Here is a 23,816-nt window from a genome sequence, read left to right as displayed (position 1 = left end):
CAGTTTTTGCCACTGTCGGACATTTTGACAGTTGCAGGTTGTCATCGGGCGGATCCGAACCCCCTTCCCTCCTTCGACGGTGCATCATCCTGTCACATGTAATTGCAACTGACGCATTGCCAAAAATACGCATTCGTATTCTCATCTGCCCCTCCTCATCATAAACTCAACTGTCATTTCAATTTCCCCCATCACGGCAGCAAGGTGCTCTGCATATAGTATAGCGACCAGTCAAATGTATGATTAAGTAATATCCGAATGCCGTAATTTTACCCACGGCGAATCGAAAAGAAGGTTCGTGGCTTAAGTCTTTTGTTGCCGAGTGAGTTTTACCCCAGCAAATAATTATGAGAGCATTGCGTAATGAAGTTGATAAGAGCGGGGAATACGGGTTTCCGGCTGATAAGGCATACAAATTATATACTTAAGCAAGAAAAGGGTGGTTATCTTGAAGGATCTTGACGCTCTCCTTCCATGAGAAGCTTTTAAGCTGACCCGTTACCGTCATTTAGCTTTTAAGCTTTTTTAATTCAACCATGTACTATACTATATTTAATCTAAGTTGTCACGAAAAAATGAAATATTAATATGCAAATATATTTTTCAGACTTTAATTTAGGCAAACAAATATGCACAAAGGATTACCATAATTTAAACCCTTATTATATGCAACCATCTCAATTATCTTTCTTATCAGATGAATATTAGGCTGGAGGGCGGAACGAATTAAGTTGGCTTCTCATGGAGGGGAAAAATAAAAAAACCAGGAGGGGCTTCGCGTTTTTAAAAAATGTTTATGGTGGACAATAATTTTTATATTTTATAGCATACTCCTTTTTTTATAAATGCGCTTCTAGGACTTAATCCAAAGGTGTGAATACAATTTTTCACACTGTTTTAGTTTAATTGTACATATTAAAAAAGAGAACTCTTCCAGCTGCTTTTGCATCTGCCACCAATGACTAATTTCAACCCTTTTATTTTGGTGCCCAAATTTTTGATGAATAGATAATAAATTATACAGCCAGAATATAACTTTAATTAATACCTGTATACAGAACCCTTTCGCAACAGTCCTTTCTCCGATCACGAAAGAAAGGCAGCTGCACTTGCTGGTCCGCTAAAGAAGTGCTAATGCCAGCAACCATCAACGAACATTATCGAGTGGGCCAAAATTAAATTTAACCAACAATTAAAATGCAATTTTGGGCCAAATCATTTTGCAAGTCGAGCAAATGCAGCTGCAACCAGATGAACCTGTTGCAGATGTCTATCTGTCGCTGGCCGCTCATTAAGTTTATTAATTTCTGATATCAAGACAGTACAATTTTCGTTTGCTTTGCATTTGTGTCGCCTGCCACATGCAACAGAAAGAGGTGTGCATGCACCGTGACCAGTTTTCCCCGAAATATATATCCGAAAATAAAAAAAAGAAACATAGCTACCCAAACCCCAAGAAGAACTTCTTCAACCCTTGCGGATGAACTACGAGCGTTAAATTTTCAACTTGGCGTGCCTCACATTATTCTCCGCTGTCCATTCGATTTCTACGCTTTCTACACTCACATCTTCCTCGGCTTGTTGTGTTTGTGAACAGGTGTAATGATTTTTGGTTTTGCACCTTGACTTTCTGCTTCCGTTTCAGTTCGAGCGACGCTTGTCGATAAGTTTTTGGCTTGGGGTAATTTGTGTGCATTTACTTCCTCGCCGTCGAGCTTCCGTACAGGGTGTCCAGTTATGTTTTTCGCAACTTCCCCTGCTTCATCAGCCAGGCAATTCAATTTACCTATAATATATTCAATAGGGACATTTACTTTTTACCCGACTCCTTGCGACGCTTAAGATCCTCAGATTCGGCCTGAACACAGTGGGCCAGGTATAAGTGCAGCAATGGCACCACAATTAGCAATTTGGGAAACGATCGCCAAGTAATCATCATTTCAAAATCCGCCTAAAGGTTCCAAAGGTTTGATATTTTGTTATGATATTTCGAATATATTAATGTAAATTGTGGCCTACTTTTTTAAATTTAAAGACACCCTGTTATTCCTGCTTCCGTTGCTTAATTGTTAACTTTTTTTTGCTAAGGACTTTATTAGCCCCCGACTCGCAACGACAATGCATTTAACCAAGCAGAGAGAAATTAAAGAGTTATTTTAATTTAAATAATTTTAGGAATTTAGTGACTGAATGTTCGATTTGCCAAGCCCTAAATAAATTTCTTTTATAATACGAATGTAGCAAACCATTGATCTTTAGTTGACTGGTCTAAAAATGATTTATTTAAGAAAAGCTAAAGGAAAACTATAAGCTTACTTGAACCAAATAGAAATAAAATTATTTACTAAAGTTTTTAAAATTAAAGAACGATTTTTATTTTATAAGTAAAATGATTTTTTCTTTTCAGAGTTCAAATAGTGGATTGATAATAATTGATAATTGACTGTAAATTCGCTCAGTGTACTGCCCCGGTAAAAAGGATATTTTGTAATATAACCGCAACGCAACTTCCTCAATATCAATCATTACGCTCGGCTATATTACCAACCCCTTTAGCCATATCCATGCCATGGCTTTCTTCATAAAGCATATTTAGTGTGTAATGTGCGTTGTCCCCGAAACAAAGTTTCCGTTTTATATTTATTTTTGGGTAAGCTGCAATTTTCAGGTGTTAGCCGAGAGCTTCCAACTCCAACCAACTGGCCAACGGAGCGAACTGAATTTAGCTCAACCCTTTCATTAAAGAGGGAACAAAAATGATATATTTAATCCGTTCGTTCGTTGGGTCAGTGAAGCGTATGCTTGTCTCGGAGCCACGACGACAATGACAGCGAATGATAAACCTGATATGGAACACACTTAAGGGCTCAACTTGGGTAATCTGCAGTTTGCTCAAGTAGAAACAGCAGCTATAGCAGCGCCAACTGAAGAACCACGCAACCAAAATTAAAACTGCAGGACCGGCAAGTCGGAATAAGGGGGAGGGGGCTGTACCGTCGGAGATCGCAGATCGTTTCCAGTCGTGCAGGTGGATTTCTCAAGTGGCTGCGTCCGCTTTCTTGGCCCCGCTGTCCCTCTCTCTCTATCTCTCTTCCACCGACTCCCTGTCCCGCTCCATCTCTCTGTGTCAGCTGATTCGCGGAGAAACTAAAAACTTCTCGAGGGTAATAGATACATCTGTACACGTCTGTGCACTTGGTTTCAAGTGAAACAAGTGCATCTTAGAACAAAGGGTTGCCCATGAGAATTGCCAGATGTTATTTAAGAGCTTACATGAATATTAATGGGCAATACATTTTTATTGAACCTTAAAATAGAGTCATGCCGTGTTCATGCAGGTTTCCGGACTGACAGATCCAATCTATATGTTAATGCTAGTTTAAAAAATATATTTAATTTATAATAATACATTTATAACAACAAAATTCAAAGAAAATAGCAGCCAAAAGTAAACTTCATTAATTTTTCTTACATACATACACAGAATTATAATATAAAGTTAGAAAACACAAAAAATATGTTAGATATATTGTTGAAATAATTTATTCGAATGTCATCATTTATTCAATTGCAAATTATTTTTTAAATTTATTGATATTCAAATGTCGTATTTTTTTAAAGCATTATTTAAAATGTTTATGTTGAGATATCTAAACAATTTTTCAATTGTTTCAAATTTATTTTTAGTAATATCCCAAATTCATATTAACGCTAAGAATTAGTGGTTTTAATTCCCTCATGGTTGATCAGTTCAACTCCTTTGAAATCGAAACCTTAGCGGATTTCTTAATTTGTGATTGACATATTTATCTCCCCAAATATACTATATTCTTTGCTCCTTAGCGCAACTTTAATGTGACATCCATAAAAATGTCGCCTAAAAATCCCCAAAAAAGTAGTAAATGCCAGCTCAACGGAGACACGAGTCCTGGATCCTTGGACTGGCGGCAGTTGTCACTGGCATTATGCATGCTTGCTTAAGATTTTCCCCGGAGATCCTTGAGGAGTTTCCTTCACGGACAGAGACAGCAGGGGGAATTGCAATTGTGTGTGGTGTCAAAAGTCGCACAGCAATCCATCAATTTAACAGCCATGGAAAATCAACACAATGCCAAGCAATTGTATGAAATATGCCAGTCAAAGGAAGGAAAAAAATAACTCGAAGCAGGACAAAGGACACAGTAGTCGTCACAGTTTGGGGTGGAAGTAAGAAATGTGAATGCGAATACGAATAAGAAACTGAATGATTTCCTTTTCCTTTGACTTCTTGGCTTGTTTTTCTGGGGGAAAAAGATGCCACAAAGGAAATACATTTATGTGGAAATGTATGTCCTTTGTGGCATGTTTGGGCAATGTTAACACAGCAGCTCGGCAAACTTTAAGCTGTTCAAACATTTCGCCAAAGCAGCTGGCTCCAGTGTCAACAAACTCTCACTGTCCTCGGTTTTTTGGGTATCTTTGGGTCTATGCCCCAACGCGTGCCATATGCCCGGGCCGGTCCCAAAATGTCAACTGCAAGTCTGTGTAATTAAAAACCGCACACCCTCCGATCGCTGCACGCTGATCATTTATTTATGCATGGCCCAAAATCCACTTTCAACCTGCTGCTGCCACTGACCAGATTTTTATTGGCTTCGCGGCCCAAACCCAAACAAAGGCCCAGTAAAACAAAACCAAAACCAAAACCTTCTCGGGCCAGCCGGTGACCATCAGGCTTCACTTCGCGTCTGCTCCTCATTTTTTCGTACTTGCTTTAATTTTTTGTAGTTTTTCGTGTGTGGCATCAACGAGCGACATCATGCCGCAAACATTCCACACGATAAATTTCAGCAGTAAAGTTTAAGCCGTCTCTTAAAAAGTTGTTTTGGCCTGCTCTCTTTAAATTCATATAATTTTGCTTAATGTTGATTAAATATTACAGTATGTTTATGGCGGACAGCAATGTACTTTGAATATGGGATGGTCTGGAGTTTGGGAAAGAGAAAACCTTTAAGTATAAAGTCCTGCTCATATATTTTTTAAAGGCCCCTTTTAAGGGTCTTATATTTTTAATCTATTAAATATATTAGCAAATGATAATATTTAAAGTTGTACAAAATATATATTTCAAAATTTGTACATATGCAACGTACATACTGCGACATTTTTCTTAACCTCTTAGAAATTCCGAATGGATCGCATAAGAAAGAGTTTAAATAGTTCTTATAATAAATAGTTTAATAGTATTTAATTCTTTTAAATTAACTAAAATAGTTAATAGTTCACCTTGCTTTAATACAGAACATACTGATAGAAGTAACGGGATTTTAGAATTCATTCGTAGAATTAAAGAGAATTACAATTTAATTGCATATTGATTTCATTCTGCGAAATTTCTTAATCGTCCATGGTTCCCTTTTTCATTTTCATTAGAAACCATTTGAATTTAAAAAATTCGCAACTTTAAATTCCGATTGGTCATAGCCAATGCTCATTAACTTACCAGACATTGCTTGTTTAGCATAAAAACCGCGTAAAAAATCCAGTCAGGAATACAAATAAGCCATAATCGAATTAGACAAATTCAATGGAAATGGGCATTGTAACTATTTGAACGCTTTTAAATCGTTGGGTGTTGGCCTAATCGGAGGATCGATAGAAAGAAATACCTTAGTCAGGGCACGATTGAAATAAGAAAACATTGTTCTAGAAATCGCTGCAGCAACAGGCGATTTTATCATTACAGCAGATACTAAGCCCATAGATGTTTGTCTAGGAAAAGGATCCATGGTCTGGCGGTGTTGTGATTGCAACCATTTTGCCGGAATCCCAGAGCAGCTGCCAGGTCAAGAACAAAACACAAAAGTAAATCTCTCCTGCATGTTAAAAAAGGAATCCATTTGGGCCGGTGCAGCCTGTTGCACTCAGGATGCTGCTGATCCTCCGGTCCCATCCAAGTACCTGCTGCGACCACCAACTGCCAGCCCTCAGAGATTCGTTTCATTTGTTGCACATCCCTATTCCTACCTACTAAGGCACCGAAATCCCCTCTGCAATCTGTTGCTCTTGCACATGTCTCTGATTCCCGTCGAGCCTAAAAAAATGGTGGCGGACCGAATTCGATTCCCCGGCAAGGTGTTCCACTGACCCTCTGAACATTTCGACTGATTTTTGTTTTCGCGGAATGCCCGATGGAGGAAATTTCCAGCACATGGTGCTTCCTTCGCTGGGGAAACCTCGATTGGAAATCGCTGTAACAAGAGTAGATACTGTAGGTACAGTACGGGTTCAAAGTGTTCTTTAAATTGGAGTGGGCCTTTCCTTGGGAATGGCTTGGAATTTCATTAAGCACAAGGACGGCTTGAAGGTTTTTTAAAATGTAAAAGATTTGCGATACACATTTAAGATCCAGTTTTCCTAAAAGCCAAACGCAAATTTGGTTTTATATTTGGCCAAATGTTTCTACCCTATTAACAACTGCAAGTCCACATTGCCCAATTTTGATTGAAAAATATATCATTTTATCTTTTATAAGCCACAAAGATTTTTTTCAAATATTGAAAGGAGATCTTAATATTATGTAGACTATATTATATTGGTAAGATTTTTTGCATAACATTTGATCCTTTTTTCCTTCGTTATTAAATACATCGTTAATCTTGTAAATCTGGTTGTGGCTGCCGCCCACAAACTGCTAATAAAGTTGTCATTTCTGCACGATTGAGCAGTTAGGCAAACATTTGCGAGCGGCTGGGCAGGGGAACCCCCCATGAGACAGCACGTAGAGTAAAATGGCCAACAATTACCGGCAGCACCGGCTGAGAGTCATTACAGTGGCCAGAGCCAAAGTTGGCCATAACAAGCAAGTGGCGCTCTATAATCATAGACCCAACATGGAGATGGAGATCGAGATGGAGCTGGAGCTGGAGTTGGAGTTGGAGATGGAGTTGGAGATGGAGTTGGAGCTGGCCGCACTGGCTCTCTGGTCTGGCACTCTAAACGTCAAAAGTGTTGAAAATTGGAGCAGGAGGATGGAAGAAGCCAAGCCCCATGGGAAAGTGAGGTGCAACCTGTCTGGCGACTGACATTGAAGGCTAATCAGCATGCAAATAATGTTGCCGCCTCTCTGCCACACAAGATTAAAGAGCCATGTGGCTGCGATATAGCCACCGTGAAGGAAAACGGGCGATGATGAAGGCTCTGGGGGCTCTGGCTCTACGTGATGGAGCTGTAAAGCAAACCAGTTACAGTTTCCGAGCTTACCGAGTTTGCCGAGTGAAATGAATTTGTTAACACCTAGCCAAAACGAGGCGGGCGTGCCACGCCATCAAACGATAATTAAGTATGCGTCACGTTCAAAATCTGGAGGAGCTCCTCGAGAGCTCTGGATTATTTGATCGGTCCATTAGCGAATAGGCGTAATATTTTGGAGTTATTATGCACTGTCCTCCCCTCCGATACGATGGCTTCATTAAGCCAGATGGTAATTGTGGCTGTAACAGCCATCGTAATTGCAATGTCAATGGCATTGTTATTGTTATGATTGCAGCCCCAACATGTCCGTTTGTTTGTTTGTCTCCTTGATTGGCATTCACTTGCCACATTCAGATTGAGATCTTTGGAAAACTGTAGCAGCAGGTTTTTCACTTTTATTTATGATGAAGATGTCAATCGCGGATGAGTGGACCGTCAGTGTCGGCATTTGTTTGGCTTACCAATTGCCTTCTACCACTAACTGGGCCTGTCAGCGTTTGAGTCGCACTAGTTGGTGAGGGACGACTTTTTTCTAGCTTTCTGCCTGGGAAAAGTTTTCTCCACACTCGCACACACCAAAAGGGGAGAGTTAGGAAAGTTATTGACTCGTTAGCGAATCTTTGGTGAGAATTAGGTTGGGGTAACTGGACCAATTGACCAGTAAGGAGAAAAAAGACATTTGTAAATAAAAAAAATAAAAAATTTAAACTTTTTTTAAACATTTTAATATAACACGGTAAGATATCTTTGTTCAATTAGCTTCCTTTTCTTCCCAAATTAATTAAAATTTTAGCTGTCAAACTAAGTATGAAAAAAGCATATTTCTTTATGGTTTTGTAGTTAGTAAAATCAAGGGAATGCAACAAGTTGTGGGTTTCAAATCATTTGAATTATAACTATTCACTTAAAAAATATTCGTTTTAATAAATTGCCTACTTTCAAACAAGGCTTTAAATAAATTGTTTTAACATATAATATATTTTTTTTCGAGGTATTCTTTAAAAATGACCAAAACTCAAAATACCAAGAGAAGTTGTTGAACTCCTACACTCATTACGCCCAATTCCCCCTTCGCATTCACCCTCTTAGTGGCTTAAACATTTCCGAAATGCAAAACATTAACGATAAACAACAACTTTTACGACCGAATTTCATTGAACGCTGCCACAAATTGAGGAGGCGAGACGGCGGCTGCCTTGGCTCACACACACGTGTCCCGACTGCCAAATCAGAGTCAGTCCCAGCCGCAAAAAACGGTAGTCCAGAAAGCATCTTGGCCAAGAGAAGGAGCCGGCGTACGTGTCACCGAGCCACCGAGCCACCGAGCAACCGAGCCACCGAGCCACCAAGCCACCGAGCCACACCATCACCATCGCACTCACGAACTCGGTTGTGTGGGGCGGGCGATTGTCACCATTACCATTATTACCATTACCATTACCATTACCATCAGGGAGCCGAGCTGGAGACCCGGGTTCAGACCGAGAGCTCGTCTTCAGCTCCAAAACTCTCGTCCGATTCGGGCGTGCGGCTATTTGATGTCAAAATAATTGTTAATCCGGCTAGCGGTAGCATTTCTATACCCTTTATAGGGAGTGATTTCGATTTGCTTAGTAGCAAACAGTGAATCATTAAAAAGTAAATTCTCACATTATAAAGTACTGTTTTTTGTGCAATAAAGAAATTTAAAAATATACTTAATTGTCAGTCAATAGAAAAAACTTAAAGAACTAGAATCTTTAATAACCATTACACTAATTGATTTTCCAACATAATAATATAACCAGAATTGCTTAGCTTCTTGTGAGTAGCACTTCTTCAAAATTTATTTACTAACCATATTATATTAAATCCTGCTTATACTAGTTAGATACTGGCAAATTTTCTTATTTTAAAAGATCACATTTCCTTAAGCTTATATTTTACCAAGTCTAAATATCTAAAGAACCCTTTTTAAAGGGCATATAAGCTTCGCCGATTGGCAATGAACCTGGGATTCCTTTTATTTATTTTATTTTTATTGTATTTTGGGGGAAGAGTTTCGTCAGCGTGGTTAGCCAGCAGATATTTACGAGTAGCTGTTGCACTGGAAACGTGACAAGCTTATGAAGATTTATGGGGTTCAGGAGGCAGGCGAAGACGGCGGCATTCGACATTGTCGCCATTTCCATTCTCACGATCGGTGTTCGATCGACAGTTCTTTATGGACTCCCTTTGGCCGCCTCCCTCCCTGCCATAACAAATTTTGTGGATTTGTTTAATTTAAGTACAATGTACGTGTTATCATCGGTCGGCCGGTCGGGCATTGATTTTTAATTTGTTCATTAAAATGCAATCATCACGCCCTGTCCCAGGATCGCTTCCCAGCCTCGAATGAATTCCTCTCTTTGTCTTTGTTTCAACCTTTGTCTTTTAATTTGATTGCGACAAAATATGGCTCATTAATTTCATCAATTTATATTTATTCCGTGTGCATAATTTGATGGCATCTTTTGGCTTGTTACATTTAATTTCGGTACGCGAATTTAATCAGGCATGCAGTTGGGGTTTTTAGCGCAATAAATTCGCATCGGGCATTTCAATGTCTTGGAACTGCTCCATTTTCGTCTGGTTTTTGGACAAAATGCAAATGGCCAAATTGTGAGTGGACTGTAAATGGCTCTGAAGTGGCGCTGACTATCAGATGAGTCAGTTTTTAGAGAGTCGGGACTAATTGCTCTACTTAAATAATGGGTATCCGTAAAAACCTTTTGAGACAGTTTAAAAATCTGCGTTAACACTGCCTATGTAAATAACTAAAATAAGTGGCTTTCTTTACATATGAAATGTTTCTAAGTAGAAAAAAGTTTGCTTCCTAATTTAATTTCATCAATCTGTCTTATGCCTGCCGCCTCGTCCCTTATCATGATTACTCCTCTACTACCACATGAAATGGAAATCGGCAGAGTATTTTCAATCAGAATCGAAATCTTCCCACATGTCGGCAGGTTCGATTGCCGTTACGACTTAGCATATTTCCCAGCCATCGGCGGTGCATCAGGCATCGTCCTCATTAGGCATGCACAACGGCTTGGCAGACACATGTTTGACATTATCAAACCGCAGCATCCTCCTTTGGGCCATGCTTAATGCTCTTCACACATGCCGGACCCGAATAAAAAAACAACAACCGAAAGGCAGCAGTAAAAATGGAAATAAATTCAAAACAAGCCGGGAACAGTTGTGATTTCGGGAGTGCAGGGACAACTGTTGCACAGAACTGGAATCGGGAACTCGGGACTGCTGTTATTTCCGCTTTCTGATTTCTGTTTTTCGCATTCTCATTCTTATTTTTCTGGTTTTGTTTTGGTTCTGCTGGTAGAACCGCGGCCGCCGCTTCCGCATCCTTGGCCCAGGATCTGCAGATCCTTGGAACGCATCTGTCGTTGTTAGTGACAGGTACACCGAGTTTTTCACTCGGTACCTACGCATCTTTTGTCTGACGATCCGAATCGGAATCGGGCGCTTCCTATTTCCCGCCTTTGTGTTCCTTCTTTAGTTTTTTTTGCCAAACCGGAAGTTTTTGTGTCTTTGGCAAACTCTAATCATTAGGGGATCACGGATTTCGGCAAATTACAACGGGGCGGGTCAAAGATTTTCCCAGGAAACTATCGTTTACAGGTTCAAAAAGGTTGCGGAACAGGTCCCATGTCTCCAGTATTCTCATTTCCTTTCAGAAAATTTGCATGATCGGAAGGAAGTCGTTTGCTCTTTTGAGATGGAAAGATGACACCCACAAAGATACGTTTCCCAAAGCACTTATAATTGGATAGGAGTGTAGGATTAAAGGAATTACAGGGGTTTTGCAGGGAAATTTACGGGAATACAAAAGGACAAAGGATCGATTATCGTTAGCGGAAGAGACATGAAAAATATTTCTGGAAAAGTCGTGAAGATCTATTTAGTTTTTTATTGTTTGTTACTTTTTTGTATACAAATAAAAAAACTAAGGTAAAGTGTATAATAAATATGTTGTTATTTAAAGAACTTTTTTTCAATTGTTATTGGGAAAATGTGAAGTTTTCTTATAAATTCCATAGCAGTAGATTGAAATCATAATAACTAAGCATTGAGGACTCAACAAAAACTTTATTCAAATTCTCATATTTCCTATAAAAGCTATAAGTTAAGAATTAAATTAATTCCACTAAATTTATAAGTATAAATCAAACAATAAAGTTTTCAAATGTCTCAATTTTGTCTGCATAAAAGTAAGTAAAAAACCAAAACGGTCAACAAGAAATTCAGGTCCCGGGAGGCAACAATTGAAATCAAGATAAGCCCGAGCAACAGGATAAAGCTGCAGGACAGCCATAAAGTAGGGACACAATGCATGGAGAATTATGATATAAATTATACAATGCACATTGCAACATTTTAAATGCCGGCTGCCAGAGGCCGGCTGCTGGCCAGGACGAAATCGTGATCAGGACAATGGGGTAGGACTACCTGCTCGTCCTTTGGCCGGCGGGTTGAACCTGCCGATGCTTATCGCCGGTCTAAAGCGTCTCAAATGAGTCCTGCCAGCGTCTTCTTTTCTTTTGCCAGCGTGACGAGCGATTAGAGATTAGGACTTGCCCAAGGACGAAACTCCGGGATATGGTCAGTCCACCCGGGGGTTCGATACGCCTAAATATGTGTTTTTCACCTGAGCGTGTTTCATAAAAAAGGAAAACAAATGTCTTGCTGATCGACAAATGTCTAGAAATTCGTTCGAATCGCACTGGGACGCAATTGATTTCTTTCTGCCCTAATTGGAATTTGTTTCTAATTTTTTGATAAAGAATTGATAAGTTACGATCCTTGAAAATACTGTATCTTGATGTTGAAGATCATTTTAATAGCCTTAAGGTGAAGTTCTTGGAATAATTGTTCACGACTGAGAGAGATAATTTGGATTGATATAGAGTATTTCTTTTTTAACGCGTTGACGTGTTCATACAATTTTACATTGAACTAATTTTCTAGAATAGTTAGTTAAAGCTATCAATATATTTTTTAAATGTTATGTTATTATATACAATCTTAAAGCTATAATTATGGTTAACTATCTGGTCCTAAAATATATATTATAGAATATTTTTGATTAAAGTAAGCCGTGTCAATATTAGGCTTATAAATAGTTAAAAGCCATTCTAAGTAAAGTTACTTGTTTTCTTTTAATTTCCAATTTCTAATCAAAGAATTCCTCAGCGGGAGACGAATCGCTCTTATATCAGAGTGAACTGTAAGCTACATTTTCAATCAAGCCCCTTAAAAACATCTGCCAAAATAAAGTCCCCTATTTAATCGAAATCCAAACAGTTGCAAAATTGTCAAAGGCCATTGAGCAAACACTGGCACCGTATCAAAAGTTAGACAACAATGAAAGGATTGTCCTGGACTAGAGGATAATCCTGGCATTGTGCGATAGGTTTGCGTCAAATGGAGGCAATTGTCGCCGGGCAGAACGAAAGGATTGGCAGAAGCCAAATATTGTCAAAAATTCAATTGAAGTATATGAGAGGTGAAGGGAACAGACATCTGCTGGTCGAGGATATTATGTGGGCGCAGGACAATATGTTAATTGACGGCAGCTGAGCCGCAGGAAATAGACTAAAAAATATCAAATCATTTTTTCCCCATTCTCTGTACTTGCTGGCCACGTTTTTTGTTAGTTTTCTTTTGAGACTACGCACGCTCCAAGGATGAAATGACAGGACGATCATTGCCAGTGACAGCTGCCGCGAAGGAGCACATGCCGCACATGCAACTAAAGCAGGATACGCATATCCTGCGTGTGCCTCACTAAATTGAGAGATTTTTTCTATTAAAAAACAGCGAGGAAATTGTCGTAGGCGGGGAAGGACACGCGCTCTGCTTGACCTTGACATTGTTCCTAGATGACAGGCAAGTCCTTTCTAGAGGACTGTACAGAGCCAGCATAAAGTGCAGAGCACATGTACAGCCTGCCTTTACTTTTCACTTCACTCAAAGAAAAAATACACTGTCAAAAAATGACATAGAAATACATATTCCATATACAATTTTAAATAATTGTATCTTTTAAATTATAGTTTAACAGTATTGTAACAAATTTCAAGACTTGTTAAGTCTTGTTAATATCATCGATACATTTTAAAAAAGTTTTATTTAAAAAATGTAAGCTTAACATATTTTAATTTATTATATTATTTTTCAATGATCGTTTTTAATATGAATTTTTTGCATTCTGTCAATTTAAAAATACTAAACGAAGCCATTTAAAAATAAATATTTCCAACATTTTATCCTCGGTGTATTCTTATTTTTTTAATGTTACTGCTTACTTTTTGTAAGTATCCTGTTCCAAGAGGTCCTTCGTGCGTACGGCAGCAACAGCAACAATACCAAGAAAAGGAACTACAAGAAGACGAGGCATAAAAAAAGAGGAGAGAGAAAAATTGAGCGGGGCAGATGTTTCCTCAACAGGCTGCAAACAGCGTACATAACACCACGCATGATCAGTTCTCGTCCTTCGTCCTTTGAGCCGCTCCTTTTTTAAGACCTGGAGCATTGTCCTCCACGCACAACGCACAATGCTGGCCGACTTCTTTCTCTTTGTGTTCTTTTCAGTTAAAAAACAAAATCTTATTCCGCTGAAAGGAATCAAAGAATCATTTGCCAAAGGAAAGACCCATGCCAGCAGGGGATTACTCCAGAGTAGTGCGGGTGCCTGGAGAGCTGGAAAGAGGTTTACTTTCTTGCCTCGCCATGCGATGATTCAATGCTTCTGGAAATAAACCAAACGAGGTTCTCATTTCATATTCAATTCAGGTGGTTCCCAGCACATGCTGGTCAAGATTGGTTAATTTTGAGCCATGAGTAAGCGAGGTACGCGAAAAACAAGACGATATTTTGATTATCTATGAGGAATTTCCGATTTCGAAAAAAAGGCCTTCTTTTAGAAGGACATACTTTGAAATTCAAATTGCTAATATTATTTAGAAATATTTTAAGTTCAATTTCAAATAGAATTTTTATTTAAAAATATTTTTATTCATTCAACCAAATCACACTTCTTTTATTCGCCGTTTTTACAGCATTAACCCTTTTTTCGATGTATCGAATTTTTTTAAATAATTAAACTTCTATAACATTGCAATTTCTAATAGATCAATTTTGCATAAGTATTAAATATAAAATCGAATTTCCTTTAAATTTTGTTTATCAATTGCTATAAATTATTTTACAGATTATTTTACCAATAATTTATTTCTATCATTACCACTTATTGTAAATTTGCATGGTTGAGCCATTTAAAGGAATATTGACAACGAACCACATATGACAAATTTTGCCTGAATTCTTCGGCAGCTGTATTTGTTTTTCTATCTTGTATCTAGCGCCCCCACATTGTTTGCCAATATCGAACCGAACAACAGAATTAACCCATTGATGTCAAGGGCGAGAATTGCCAACATTTACCTATATAGATATCAAGCCTTTTATACAATCCGCTAGCTCAATCGATCAATTGAAATTTTTGCAGCTTGTCTGGGACAATTGCCGATTGTTCAATCCCGTAGAATTTTACGCAAACATGACATATAAATGTTTATTCTTTTGCATTGAGAGAAATCCTTTCTCAGCAATGCTCTAGATTGAATTATAACATTTTGAGATTGGCCTATCCAAAGGGTTGAATGTATTTGTTGAATTAAATTGGTATATTTAAATGTTGATTTTGAGAGGAAGGAGACATCTGCAAGGCGTAAATTGTGTTATCAGTTTTCCGTGAACTAAGGTACGTGATATTGAACCAAATCCTTTCTGAGAACAGTTCTATTATAAGGCGATAAATTCCCATCGAAGAGCAATTCACACTTAAGCGTGATTTTTTACGCAAACAAGGTGAATGTCTGAATGCTTTTCTAGGTATTGACTTCAGAGCTCTTATGTTGTGCAATAGACCAGAGAGTTGAGGTAAAATACATCTGTTCTGGCCACTTCATTTGACCTCAGCCGAATGCAAATACCTGAAAACAGTAGGGGGCCGAAAACAAATTATCCCTGGCTTTGGCTTTGGCCAGCAGGTTCAGTGCGTTTCACCTTTGTTTGCCGTGGTCCTGGACCCTATTTGATCCTGCCTGTTGCTTTCTTTTGTTTCTAGGCTACTTGCAGCTGCCCGGCTCTTTGAAAATATTTGCATATGTGCACGCACTGTGGGTGTTTCTGGCCAAACAATGGGCCACCTCAATACAGTCGGTATTTCACGCATCACCTGCTCTAGAACTCCGACAATGGCACGTGCTTTTGTGGCCCAAACTGACCTTTGGCTGGCTTAAATATTTGCAAGGATATTTGAGCCACGAACTGGAATTACGTTTACTGGCTTCTTCCTGGGTGTCTTCTTCTAGATTTGTTGCACAAGATATGCACGGCTAATTAGCAAGCAAATGGTTTTTATCGTAAATCTACACGTTTTATCTAGGGGATTTTAATGCTAATTCTTCTTATCGATCTGGAATTTTTGGAATTTCATTTGTTTCGTGTTTCTCAAATGGTGATCATAGCAAATTCAAGGGATTTTGTATATAAAAAAAGATTATAACAAAATACTATTACCGGAGAAGAAAATGGAAACATATTATAAACACCAATAATATATGTTATTATAGAAACCTAGCTAACAATTTAACTTAATAATGAGGAATTACAACAGTTTTTATTCTAAATTATATTTTAGTACAATCATTAATTCAAAAAGTAACAAGTACGCAAGTTTTAATTAAAATATTTGGACGATTTTGTGTATAGAATATATAAATGTAAGTCTCACAATTTCGATTTCATTTTTATGGGGAAAAATCTGAGTACCAAATTTGAGTAATAGTAAAAAATGGTAGAAAGTGAATGTATTCTTGCCAGCATAAAAGGATATCTCCCGCTATGAAAATCCTCTTTAATATATCCATTTCTTTAATATGCCTCTAGCATTTCACAAACACCACTCCCATTCTATCGTTAAATCAAAAATCTCCCGCATAGATGCATTTCTTGTTGCATCCTGTGCTCTATCTTTGACCAGCCAACCATGATCCAACATCCTATTCACGGATCCCCAGTCTGTCAACGCGTTGCATAAGGTTCAATAGTTTTTCCCTCATAAACTGTAGAGGAAAATCGGCGATTCCATATTTTGACACCATTAAATGAAGATTTTCGGTTAGCCGAGCCGCGCAAACTTCGTGAGTCGTAATAAATTTTATATAAATTTGACAAAATGAATCAAAACAATGGGCCAAGATGCAAGGACACGCACGCTGCGCAGGACAAAACGGGCGACGACAGAGCGGGACAATGGGCGCCGAAGCACTCGAAACCGGACAAAGGACCAAGGACCTAGTGATAAGACCAAGAAAATGCCGTCCGGCCAGCACCTGGTGTCAGTCGCTGTTATTTACGGCCAACATCAAGCCGCTGCAAGGACGATCCCATGTACAGTTGACGACGCTCCTTGCCGAGGATAAAGTATCTCCGAAGTCAAGCTGGGCACGTGCCCTACGCTAGGCATTTGTTCCACTTAGAGAAAGAGCGAGCGGGATGGAGGTCACTCCGCCGCAGATGCCAACTCAAATCGATTCTCAGATACAGATACAGCTCAATTAAATTTAAGACTAAACCCTTTTCGGACCAACCACACTCAGAGAAACTATTGATTACATATTGTTAATAATTAAAGTTTTTATAAAAACTCTCTCTTTAAAACATCCAAAAAATGTCTCCAATACGCTAGAGCCAAATCTCTTTTTATTTTATATTTTTTTTCGGCGGCATAAACTTAAAAAATGTGTTACATTTTTTCATTTGTTTATGACATTTTAATGTTTTTAAAAAAATTGAGATAAACGTTTTCAATATATGATTTATTATAGTACACTATAAATAAACTATAAATTGATTAATAAAACCTTTGCTATTTTTGTATGCCATCTGGATTTAATTGTATAAATTTACAAATTAGATAGAAATGAAGTTTTTCTTTTATGTCTTGAAATTTTGGATCGAAAAAACCTATATTAAAAAGTACCCATTTTTCTAACTATCTTTTCTGTCTTCTGTTTTTCAGTCCTCTACTTTTCAAATGCAATGGTTAATTGTTTAAAAAACCAATTCTAATGAAAAATGTTTTTTATTTAGTTTTTTAGAGTGCCAGGGAAAACGGCTGCTGCTGACTCTAGCCGGCTGGTCAAGAGAGAGGGATCCAAGACTCCAGGTGGTAAATCCCTAACCCACCTCGATAATTGCGCCATGCCATCATTTGACTGACTTTGACTCGAACCCTTCGGCAACTGTTTTGTTTTCGTATCGTATTTTCGGTTCTTTTTTTCTCGTGTCCAACCCGTTGGCATATAATTCGTTGGCATCTGTAAGCGCAAGGGTTTCGGCTTTTTTTAGCCACGTTGTAGATTTTCAACATGGTCGTTCATTAGCCGTCTCGGGACGATTCCCTCACTGCCTTTTAGCAGTTGGTCATTACGCATTCATTGGCAGATGCTCTCGGGCTGCTTCCCTTTATTTTTGGTTAAGTATCCCTCGCTGAAGGGTCAAGCAACACCTTTGATTTGGAGCTGGCCGAAATTGAATTTGTGAGCTCAGTTAGAAGGGTTTCTCCGGATCTTGGACAGTTTGCAGGTTGCCTCGGCGATCAGTTTCAGCTGATAACTTGCAGCCGGGCCAAGAACTTGCAGCCGCCTGTCTCTTGTAAATTTGGTTAACAAAGTATCCAAGCCAAAGATTGTTCCAGATAAATATCTGCAAGGATCTCTTTTTCTCTCTTTTTGTCCTGCAGTAGTAGCAATTTGCCGAAAGTTGTCAGCAAGTTGAACAATTGCAGGAACCCAAAGGAAACTAACAAAGATTAGGCAGAGAATAACTAAGGACAGCAGGCGAAAAGATATCAATAACCATATCGGTAGCCAGGACTTCTCAAACAACTGCTGTTGACATATGGACAAACCTGGACACTGCTTCATTTTCATCGGAACTAAATGGTAACCTAAGTCAATGCACTGAGAAATATCCAATATATGACTCCCAAACAAAATTGTAAAATTCAAAGGATTCTTTTTTGCTAAATAACAATCAGTAATTCCTTTAATTAACAAATAAAAAGTTCATATCAAAGGTTTAATATTTATTAATATTTTACTATTTTAATCAACTATTGCCTCTTCTCTGGCATCAGATATTTAAGCTTAAGTTGTTATATATATTGAAACTTAAATGAAATGAAATATTAATACATTCAATTTGTTAAATTTAGAGGAACACTATTTGAGAAACTGAATAGTATTTAATATTAATTCAAAAACTGGCATTTCTAATAATTATAGTTCATATTTCTATACAGAGTTCATTTTTCTCAGTGTGGTTTTTGGTCAAGGATCAGTGACAAGGTCCAGACATTCGTCCTTCCAAGTGGTTTGTTGCAGCGCCGCCTGCAACGCCGCATGTGCCTGGTCCTTTGGCAAAAACAAAGGCGGAAAGGACACGAATCACGGTACGGTTGTGGGAGTTGTCTGGATCAACCCACCCAGGATTCTGGCGGCCTGAAGGTCCGCCCGCCTGCTTGGTTACCTAGCATTCCAATGCATCCTGCGGTGCCGTTTACGATTGTCATTTTGCGGTTTTCACGTCTGTCTCTCACTACATCTTTTGTTTCAAGGTTTTTCCTTTCTTCACCGAGCGAAAATTCTTTCTTTTCATTCCATTCGTTTCGTATTAGTTTTCACTAATTTATTTGCAATTGTTAGACATGTTCGCTCCCTGGGTATCAAATGCTAAACAGGAGCTGTTCATTTTTAAAATTATTCCATTTGTAAATTTCTTAAATTAAGTGATCGTATGACAAGAAATTTGAAAATATCCATGAAACTGTACATATTTGGACAATTAAATGAACTATTGTAGTATTTGGACTACTTTAATATTTTATATTATTATAATTATATTATTTTTTGATTATTATTGTATCAGAACACTTACATTTTTACAGCAAAATCAAACTTATAAGAACTTTACGCATCATTTAAGACTAAATATGAAGCTAACTAATTATTTTTAACATTCATATGACTATACTATAAAGTTCTATTAGGTGTGAAAAAAATATTGAAAATATTAATGTAAACTGTATTATTTACTTATAATTTGAAATTTTTATAATCTGTAACCAATGGCCAAAACCTTTTTTCTTGAATTTCCATGAGAATTCCCAAAAAGCTGTTCGATCAATTTAGCCTTTTACTTTTCCTCCAAGTTGGGAGGTCTCCCTTCTCTTTGTTTTTGACACATAAATTGTGTTCATAGTTGGCTTCTTGATATCATTTCGATGATTATAGATGTTGTGCACTGGGAGAAGTTCTGTGTGTGGTCGGTTAGAAGATAGGCGGATAGATCGGGCCGTCCAACATCCACAGTCCAGAGCAGATCATCACGTAAGTATCGTTAAGGTAAAACTCCATTAATAGGCTGACTTGTCCGCCCCAGCGGTCACTTCAAAGTTTTCAAAAAAAGTCAACCTCGCGCAGGTCAAAAGGTGGGGAAGCAAATCGTAAATGCAATAAGTATGTCATAAAGTGGCTAAATGGAAATGCTTGACTCGGACGTGACAAAAATACACGCGAGTTGTGGACCCTTCAATGAAAAATATAAGAATTCCCTCACTTTATAATGAATGTTGTTTTCTAGACGAATGCTTCCGCTAATGGACATATTGCCGGATTGCCTAGTAACCCTTTGGCAATTTTCAGTCCCTGTTTTCATGCTGATCTGAAAATTGTTATAAATTTGTTCCATGAATGCGCGCCACCTGAGCCAAATTAAGTTGGGCCCAAAGTCGGCTAAAGCAATCTCGCTCGCTGTTCGCCGCTCGATGCTCCCAGCTCTCCACTCCGGGCAACAGCTGGCGGCACTTAAGGCCTCAAATAGCTGATCCAGAGCACCCTTTTTCCATCTCAAGCTCCAGCTATCTTTCTCCCGGCTATACCCTTGCAGAAAGTAACCAAATTCCATCGAGGAGTTGACATACATACCCCTAGATTTTATTAGTAGAACTTACTAGCAAACTTTAACTGATATTATTATCATTAAGAAATATTAATAGAGATGATGAAAAAGTGATCATAGCAACAAAACATTACTGATATTTAAGTATAATATTTTTAAACAAAGCTCCTAACTTAAAATAAGCATTGTCATTACCCACTTCTAATAATAAAGAACCCAGTAATACAAACTAATGAATTACAACTACAATTAAAATTACAACAAATAACAACTACTCTTATCTATAGTTCTTGAGGTCATCAGAGCACTTCTTTGCTTTTCATAAAAACCAAAGTTTCAATCTATTTTTTATGGTAATTTTTATAAATCTTTAATAAATTTTAAAAATGTGGATTTAAATAAAGTCTTTTGCAGTAAGTTTTATGCATTATAAGGGCATTTTAGCATTCGCTAAGTGAAGCTAGCACTTCCTCTTGTTTTGTTTTGTTATAATTCGTGTTTAACTAATTTCGGACTATTATCGCCGTCATTATTATCATTAAATGTGGAAATTGTTGTTATTGTTTGCGCGCATGCGCATTGGCAATTTCACACAGTCCGAGTTTGAGTTTGGGTTCAAGTCCCGGACTCAGTTTGATCAGAGAGTCAGGTTGCTGTCAGACACCAACTGTTGTCTCTGGCAGAGATCGGGATGTGGATGTGGCTGTGGCTGTGGACTTGGACGTGGGATGGGGATCTCTGTGGAACCGACCTGCCTTGCCGCTGGGGTTGCCTTCGGGGTCAGGCCGGCAACGTTTTGCGCCTGTTACGAGCTTCTCAGCAATATGTTCTATTTTTCACTCTGTTGTTTGTTTCGTCTTCCATTTATCTTGCCCCTTGTTGCTGCACAAAACGATTAGCCGTAAAGTAATTTGTAGCCGGGAAGATTGCCAAGGGTCGCTCGTCTTTCCTCAATTGAGGTGTTCCGATGGTTGCTCCAATCATTTAGCTAAATTTGAAGTTAAGCATCTGAAGGTTTATCTGAAGCTTTAGATATGCAACACCATAAATCCTTATTCCTTTTGAAAAAATCATGTTATTTTAATTTCAAATATTCCTTATAGAGTTTTCCTATTAAATATAACAATTAAAATGTTAAGCCGAGTAAATTTTATTTTAAAATTTATATAAAAGTGTTTTTTTTTCAGGTTTTTAACACTTATATTATTCGAATGTGTAACATTTGCATTACATTAAGAAATATAAATTTGATTTTAGTTGACGTACGAATTGAATGGTTTAAAGAAAGTAAAGAGCTCACTAGGTTGAAATTGATAGGCAGAAATGAAATGGGTTACAAAATACATAGAACGATTGTGCCGTCTTATACAAAATCCAACTTTTGGCTAAACTGTACTTCGATAATTGTTCAAACCCATCGCTTCTTTCATTACTGACCTAAATCCATATCAAATATTCATTTGATCGTCGTGTTACCTCAGCTGCCTAGCTGATCTCACATTATGCCCCGCCATTATCTAGCTATCCATATCAAAGTGCAAGATGCAAACACTTAGCCAACCACTCAAGCGATCGATCGATGATCAACTCCAGACAACTCCAATGGAAATTGAAATATTACATGATGGATAACCAATCAGGCGATTATCCTTGTAATTATGGATGGACTACTGAACCGCAGCGAGCCCCACGAAAAATCTTATCGTGCGCTGATCGACCACAAAATGCAATAAACAGAAGGCAAGAATTTGACAGGCAGTCAGTCAGTCAGTCGGACACAAAGAACCAAAGAAATCTAATGTGAAATGTATAACATTTTCCGACACAAAAGAAGACGTAAACTCGATCAGAAATTGGGCTGCCATTGACGGAAGGATCGGAGGCGTCGGCTCATCTGCTCAGGGTGGATCAAAGAATGGCCAAGGAGGAATAGGATGCCAAGGAATTGCACGGAATCAGTTGGGGGAGACTATGATCTAACATTGATCTTTTGTCTGACTTTATGGCTTTTTGTTCGGGCTACTGTCCTGATATCAATATCAAACACAGCTTGCAGTCATCTTTGTGGTCTCCTTTGCAGAATAGGATCTAATAAAGATGAGCTGCTGAAAGGGATATCTTTAAGAAGGCTTGCTTTTGTCCTAGAGACTTAAAGGAAACCAATACTGCGATTACTAAAATACAATATATTGCTAGAATATACTTTTAACATTTTTATTCAATTTATTTATGTATTTTACCTATGTGATATATATAAAATCTACCAGAAGAATTACATAATAAAACAAGCTATTTTAAAGCAATCTAGTACATTTTAAATATACATAATATCCCAGAAAATATAATACTTATTCTTATATTTATCAATAATATCTATCAAGGCCTTTAATGTCCTTTAATATCATAAAAAAGAATACAAGTTACTTAAACTTATTTAAATAAGGAATAAAATTGCCTTTAGATATTTAAGTATTTTCCAAGGTGGTCCATTAACGATATCATTTTAATGAAGATCACTTCCCTGCATAGCTGTCAACTGTCTCTCCTTGCTCAGTCATAAAAGTCCTGAAAAAATACTTTAATTTAACAAGCCGTAACCAATAAAACTGAGGGCTCTCTTAATGAGGCGCAACTTAGTTTCAAATGGCATAATCAGAGTCATAAAATGTAGCAGCAATAAAATGCGCCTATCGTATCCTTGCGACAGATGCCCCAGCGGAAGGATACGGCAAACAGTTTTTATTGCACTACTGAGCAAACAGTACGGATCGGATATGGGATGGAATCGGGTCGGATCGGATCGGATCGGATGGGTTCTGACTATATAGCGCGTGCTGTTTTGGGTTATCTCTTGGGCAACAGCTGCCCGACGGATTGATAGCGTACGAAAAAGAATTTACGAGGAACTCTTTAAACTTTTCAACGTTTCATACTCGATTTGTATTTGCTTAGTTTGCAGTTCATTATCTTATCTTATTTGAACACAGACCTTATCAGGGCTGTGTTTTTCTCTCTGAGTTCGACTTGCTTTGCTACCTGAGCACGTGGCGAAACTGAACTTAACCCCAATATTTCTCGGAATGTCGATACGTATATATAGAAATTCAAATATTGATTGTGGCATTTGGCAAAAGCTTAGCACGAGCCAAAAACTCCGAGCTCCACTGTCTGTCTGCGGCCTAAGCTTTGTCAATATTTTTTCTGAAGAGGGGCAGCAATTTTGAAATATTTTATGACTTATGGGGAAGCGGAATTCTTTCGAAGCGAAACCGACTCTGATAATTGGCATTTAAAAATCTTAATCACTGACCCAGATATGCCGCAAAGAAATATTAAATGATATATCAAAATATTTCCCTTCACTGGCAGTCGATGTAACCGGCACTTAATGCATTTTGTCATTTATGATAATGAAAAATCAGTTTGGCAAAATATCAAACAGATTAAGTCCATGGAAAGTTGCCGGTGGCGATCTACAAAAGAGTCGCAAAGCTGCAGCTGCCCCTTTCAAG

The 23,816-nt window shown here is 38.0% G+C and overlaps 1 protein-coding gene across 1 annotated transcript; it reads right to left on the bottom strand.

Annotated features, from left to right (window-relative positions):
* Positions 1–1,215: 1,215 nt before the first annotated feature.
* LOC108047170 lies at positions 1,216–1,956 on the bottom strand. The gene is given in 1 exon segment (XM_017127268.2): positions 1,216–1,956. A coding segment is annotated over 1 exon segment (204 nt). The 5' UTR covers positions 1,940–1,956; the 3' UTR covers positions 1,216–1,735.
* Between the last annotated feature and the right edge of the window lie 21,860 nt (positions 1,957–23,816).

The sequence above is a fragment of the Drosophila rhopaloa genome, unplaced genomic scaffold, assembly GCF_018152115.1.
Source record: "Drosophila rhopaloa isolate 14029-0021.01 unplaced genomic scaffold, ASM1815211v1 contig_155, whole genome shotgun sequence".
Classification (NCBI taxonomy): Eukaryota; Metazoa; Arthropoda; class Insecta; order Diptera; family Drosophilidae; genus Drosophila; species Drosophila rhopaloa.
Note: the sequence above shows the minus strand (reverse complement) of the source record. Positions and strands in the feature narration are given on the sequence as shown.